Below are 6,000 nucleotides of genomic sequence, written 5' to 3'. Positions count from 1 at the left end.
TGGCACAGTGGCAACCCTGCTCCTTTGGCAAATAGAGGACTAAAGCACAACTTCCTTTGGGGTCTGTGCTGCATTCTTTGTTGACCCTGGGGGAAAATGGTGCTGAAATTAAAACCAACCAGACTACTAACCAGAGGGTGCCCTGGAGACGGCACAGAGTGCAACATCCGTCTGAACTCCTAACACTCTAGTGAGACAGGGACAGGCGCTAAGGCATCTTCTTCGCTACTTTCTGTATATGAGCCTTTCCTTGAGCCGAGAGAATGAGGGGTCTCTTGCTATCAAGATCCTGGGAAGCACTCACCCTATTTACTTGATGTAGCCAGGGTTACATACTCAGAGCCATCTTGGGTACTCCCGACAAGTCCACACCTCATGTGTTAGGCACTGGTGCAAGATTTGTGACTGTATGTTACACCAGCCTGCACCGGCTTGGTGATCGCATGGTACACCAGCCTTCACCGGCTTGGTGATCGCATGGTACACCAGCCTGCACCGGCTTGGTGATCGCATGGTACACCAGCCTTCACCGGCTTGGTGATCGCATGGTACACCAGCCTGCACCGGCTTGGTGATCGCATGGTACACCAGCCTGCACCGGCTTGGTGATTGCATGGTACACCAGCCTGCACCGGCTTTGTGACTGCATGGTACACCAGCCTGCACCAGCTTGGTGACTGTATGTTACACCAGCCTGCACCGGCTTTGTGATCGCATGGTACACCAGCCCGCACCAGCTTGGTGACTGCATGGTACACCAGCCTGCACCATGATTCGACTTTCACTTTGATGAGTTATGTCTCATGTCTGTCATGTGTTGTTGCCATCACAAAGCCTGGCTGTGAATGCTCCTGGGGTTACCACACCCCTCCTTGAGTCCCCTGCCCTTACCTAAAGGCTTGAGGCTCATTTCATCTGCAGGTGGGGATCCCAACATGCATGGTTAAGTGAGTTGTGTGTCAATTTTCCACTTGGATTTTACCTTAAACAAACCTTAGGTGATTCTAGAAAAGTCTGTCTTGTGAAACTGTTGAAGGAAGGGGTGGTTTCCATCACAACCATTGTTGCATTCATATAACTTTCCAGACCTGATTCATATGTACTAGTATACATAGTCACATTGTATGGGTGTGCAGGCATGTGTGTGTGCATGAATGTGTAGGCCAGGGGTCAACATCAAGTGTTCCTCAGGACTCACTCATTTTTGAGACAATGCCTCTTTGGGGATCTGGAGCTCACCAATAGGCTGGATCTTCCTCTGTATGCCTCCCCATTGCCAAGATAAGTGCCCAGCTTTTTATGTGGGACTGGGTATTGAAACCAGGTCCCCAGGCTTGTGGAGCAACCACCTTTACCACTGAGCCATCTGCCCAGCCCCCAAGAGTGATTGTCATCATCATTTTCTTTTTTATTGTTTTTTTTTGTTGTTGTTTTTTTCAAGACAGGGTTTCTCTGTGTAGTTTTGGTGCCTGTCCTGGATCTTGCTCTGTAGACCAGGCTAGCCTCAAACTCACAGAGATCCACCTGCCTCTGCCTCCCGAGTGCTGGGATTAAAGGCGTGCGGCACCACTGCCCGGCTGTCATCATCATTTTCATGAAGGCATTCTTTTCTTTTTTTTATTAAGAGATTTTCTATTCATTCTACTTGTCAACCATAGATTTCCCTGTCCTCCCTCCTCCTACCCACCTCATGTAGGCATTCTAAGAGTAAAAAGGAGAAATGTCAATGATTGTGCTGGGACAGCACATGCAGGCTGGGTCTACCCAGGGCAAATGGGGACATACAGTCATTCTACTTATGAAAGAAGTAAAGAAAAATAAGACACACAAGGCAGAGTCCCAGCTGACATGAAACATGAACAAAAAATGACTTTTGTTGTGAAGATTTGACACCACAGCACGACCTATAAAGGCCGGTTAATACAGTCCCTTATAGCTACGTGACCTCTGTCACTCCCCAGAGTCACGGTACCTACTTCACTGGGTCATCACCAAGGTTAAGTGAGTGAACTAAGTACAGCACTTAGAACAGTGCCTGGCACACAGTCAGAGATGGCTAAGTACTGTGTACTATCACTAATTATACAAGCGTGGAAGAAAGCAATGCTCTACGGCAATTCAGCAAGTCAAACCGCAAGCAGAACACTGTTTCCAGGAACAGCATGCCATCTGACCACACAGCAGGTGCTGCCCTTCGGAGGGAGTCTTACCGCCCTCCACAGGAACCGAATCCCGGCTGCACTGCCCTCCCACCTTAGCCCACAGACCATCACTGTCACTCATTTCTGCTGACTCCTCATCAGTCTTGACCTTCTGACCTTGCATTTCACCCACTTTGACTCAACAACACTTTCCATATTTGCTCCTGGGCCTGGGTTACTAGACAAAACCCTCCAGGATTTCTTGAAAACTCTTTTGTAGACTACCCCCCAACTCTCTCATTTCCCACAGAACACTTCAAATCTGTATGATCTCTCTAGCTCTGTAACCTACCCTCTTCCTTCTCATTCACAGACAGTACAGCCAAGTGTCGAGGCCCAGGCCTGGATCTAGCCCTAGCAGAAGAGTCACAAGTGGTAAGCACAGCAAGACCCTATCTTAACAACAAAAGAAAGTAGAACTAGAGGCCACTGGACAGAGACCACATACATTAGTTCATGTCCATAACCAAGGTCAAGACCTTTGTAGCCCGGGACCCTGGACCCTCTGAGTGTCCTGTGCCCTCTGCCTTATCTCATACAGCATACCTGCACAGTCTATATCCTCCAAACTCCCTCCCTCTACCCTCTCTCTCCTCTCTGCTGCTCAGTAGCCTGTCTTCCAGGCTCTTTCTCACATCCGCTTATTCCTGGAGCCACTGGACTTCACTACCTGCCACTTGGCAAGTCTACCCCGAGAGAGGTTCTCAGTGAATGTGCTGGTACTGAAACTGAGGGATGTTTCTCCATCATCAGTTACTTCATATCTCCAACACATCTGGCTTGGTTCCAGTCTCCTCAAGTCTCTCCTGCCATGGCTTCCCCTCCTCTCAGGCTTCTTCCCATGCTCTACAGGCTCCTCTTCTGCCCCCCCCCCCCAACTCACTATCTCCTCCAGTTCTGTCCTTGATCTTCTTCTCTTTCCTGGACACTATGTGCTGATAGCTCCAAAGCCCATGTCTCTAGCAGATATCCCCTTATTTATCCCATTGATTTTTCTATGTTCTACGAGCTCCTTAAGCCAGAGAGGACCACAGTCAAGCTCATTAGCCTGCTCCTTGGGTGTCTTATCTGAATGGCTGCTATCATTATTTACCAAGTATTCAAGTCAGAAGCCCGGCTTTGTGCTCGACTTTCCCAAGTCCCTCAACCTGCTAACCAGCCTGCCAGCTGCTCTCCTCACCACACTTCAAGTTGTTTCTCAGGCTATTTACAACTCCAACTACTTTCTCTGTGATGTTCAGAATCAAATTCACATTCAAACACTGAAACCTTAACCCCAATTAGCCCATTATCTCTTAGGACACAATTCCTGTCTCCCACTCCGACCTTTTCATCTCTCATCGGGTCCCAAATATCTATAAACCAGACTTTCAATTCCCAGATTCTTGGGTTTCATGACACCTCTGGGGTTTTGATCTGATGTTCTCCTGCTGACACGCTCTGTCTCTGAAGTAAACTACTCAAAGACTGACTTTTTCAGAACTTACGAACTATTAAGTCAGTAAATCCCATGTTACCTGTTTTAGACTGTCCACTAGAAACACCCTCACCCCCACCAGGCTGAGTCAACTGCTTCCCGTGTGCAATGTTTAGTCCCTGAATGTGTGGTTGCTGACTGACTTGCAAGTCTCCCTCACTAAACTGTGCCTTTGATTAATTAGAATCCAATCCATCTTCATACTCAGCAAATGCTTTTACCCACTGAGCCACCTCCCCAGCCTAGAAAGTAATTCTCATGAGAGGACCACTGTAAAAGGAGCAAGCCTGACTCCCCTCCCAGTCTCTGCGACTGCTCCACCACGTGCTCCTGTCTGGCTAGCTGCACCTTGGCAAGGTGCATGCAAGAGTGGCCCTCACTCAGCATACACAGTGTTACCTGGACCCTAACATCTCTAACTGTGAGCTAAATGAACCTCTTTCTTACAGAGTCAGTCCATTTCAGGTACTCCATTCTGGTAACAACAGACTGAATACACTCAGTACTCAGGACAATATTCCCATGACAGATACTCTGAATAGATGAGGATTCTAAAGAGCACAAAAGGAATTGCCATTTCCAGTTTTCATTCAGTCTTCCTTTCTCTGGATTCAATTATCTCACCTCCTTTAGCTGTTCCATAAATGGCAACATGCTGGATGAGCACATTTCAATTTTACACGGAGCTATTAGACTCTCAAATGAGATTTGTAATTGGCATTCACGAGAAATCAATTATTAGTGGTTATTCCAGTTGCTCTGCTCCTCGTTCAGCAGCATCTATGCTGCTCTAAAAAGCAGCCAGCACCACAATGTTGTCCGTGTCCAGGCTGGGGCTGTTCTGCCCCACAAGAGCTTTCTATGGCAAATCTTAGGGTGTTATGATCAATCTTCATTTTCTGTTTAATTAATTTCAAGGTAACATTGGCCTAGTTGTGGAAAATAAGCAATAATACACTTAGCGTTAAAGTATTTTACAGTTCCTTTTAAATAATTAATTTGTCATTCCATAATTTATGTTTTAAATTGGTCATCTCTACAAAACAAAATACCTTGAAACAATTATGGCATAAGGCACTAAATATGGAAATAATAAGCTAAAGTGTGAAATTAATTAGGACAAGCAATTTTCAAACTATCCTTTCAATTAGAAATTAAGTCTTTATAGTCGTCTTAAAAGAAGAACAAAGAAATTAAGTCTTTGGAGCATTTAATTTTCATCTATCACCATCATTGTGATGTAGTCCCTGTAATTGATGGAATTTGAGTCAGGATCAATTGCAGCAGACAACATTTCTTCCATTTCCTCTTGAGAAAAAGGCTCACCTGGAGAGACAAGAAGAGAGATCATCATTTATAGTCAGGAGGTTTTTCTCTCTCCACTAGCCAGCTTCATCACCATGGAGCCCACAGGCCCCAGCTGTTGTAGTTTTTTCTCCACTGGAGCTGTACAGCCAACACAGGAGAATCCAGAGGTTCAAAAGGCATGCTGCCACACACCCTGCAAGGCTGCAGATTTACTACCCTGCTGGTACCTATAGGATACATTATTTCAGTCAAAACAGCAGGAGTACATAAAACATCATGAACAAAGTTGTTTATTCACTTAAATTAAAATTATTGAAATTGCAAAAGTATTTGCTTGAAGCTAAAGTCTTATAAGTGTTTAGTAAAACTTATTGTGTTTAGTAAAACTATGGAGAGATGGTTAAATGTTAGCTATTGCTGAAGAGAGGGACCAGACACTCACCCACTACTACATCAGGTCTGTCTCAATCACACTGGGTTAACCCCACCAGAGACGCCACTCATCATCAGCCTAAAACTCCCCCGTGTTTCAGTCTGGGCTGGTGTTGATGTCAGATGAAATCAAAAGTTGGAGAGAAAATCTGGGCTTTAATTACACTCAGGTAACAACTGAGAGCAATCTTAGAAACTGGCTTCACCAGGGCAGGACAGAAACTCCAAAAGAATATAGAAAAAGCTGCAGGCTATTTAAGACAGAACTATGTCCCAATGTTAATTTAAATACAGGGCATCCAGGCCATCACGCTTGACCTTTAGGGGAAAAGTCTTATGCAAACCAAGGCTTGAGGAGGGTTACTGTCTCAGTTAAAGTTTCTATCGCTGTGAAGAGACATCATGACCACAGCAACTCTTATAAAGGAAATAACATTTAATTGAGTGGCTTACAATTCAGAGGTTCAGTCCATTATCATTATGGTGGGACATGATGTCATGCAGACAGACATGGCGCTGGAGAAGGAGCTGAGAATTCTACACCTTTGATCCACAGGCAACAGGAAATGAACTGAGACACTG

General features: G+C 45.5%; 1 protein-coding gene across 4 annotated transcripts in view; it reads right to left on the bottom strand.

Moving 5' to 3' along the window:
• Positions 1-4,871: 4,871 nt before the first annotated feature.
• Positions 4,872-6,000, bottom strand: part of Efcab2 (EF-hand calcium binding domain 2) — a 108,189-nt gene continuing 107,060 nt past the window's right edge. For all 4 annotated transcript variants that reach the window (XM_052737774.1, XM_052737773.1, XM_052737776.1 and 1 more), the window contains one exon: positions 4,872-5,004. In XM_052737774.1, the coding sequence (XP_052593734.1) occupies positions 4,889-5,004 (116 nt within the window). In that variant the 3' untranslated portion in view covers positions 4,872-4,888. The remainder of the gene's footprint in view (positions 5,005-6,000) is intronic.

This window comes from Peromyscus californicus, unplaced genomic scaffold (assembly GCF_007827085.1).
Source record: "Peromyscus californicus insignis strain IS unplaced genomic scaffold, ASM782708v3 Scaffold_14__1_contigs__length_90479793_seg_2, whole genome shotgun sequence".
Classification (NCBI taxonomy): domain Eukaryota; kingdom Metazoa; phylum Chordata; class Mammalia; order Rodentia; family Cricetidae; genus Peromyscus; species Peromyscus californicus.
Note: the sequence above shows the minus strand (reverse complement) of the source record. Positions and strands in the feature narration are given on the sequence as shown.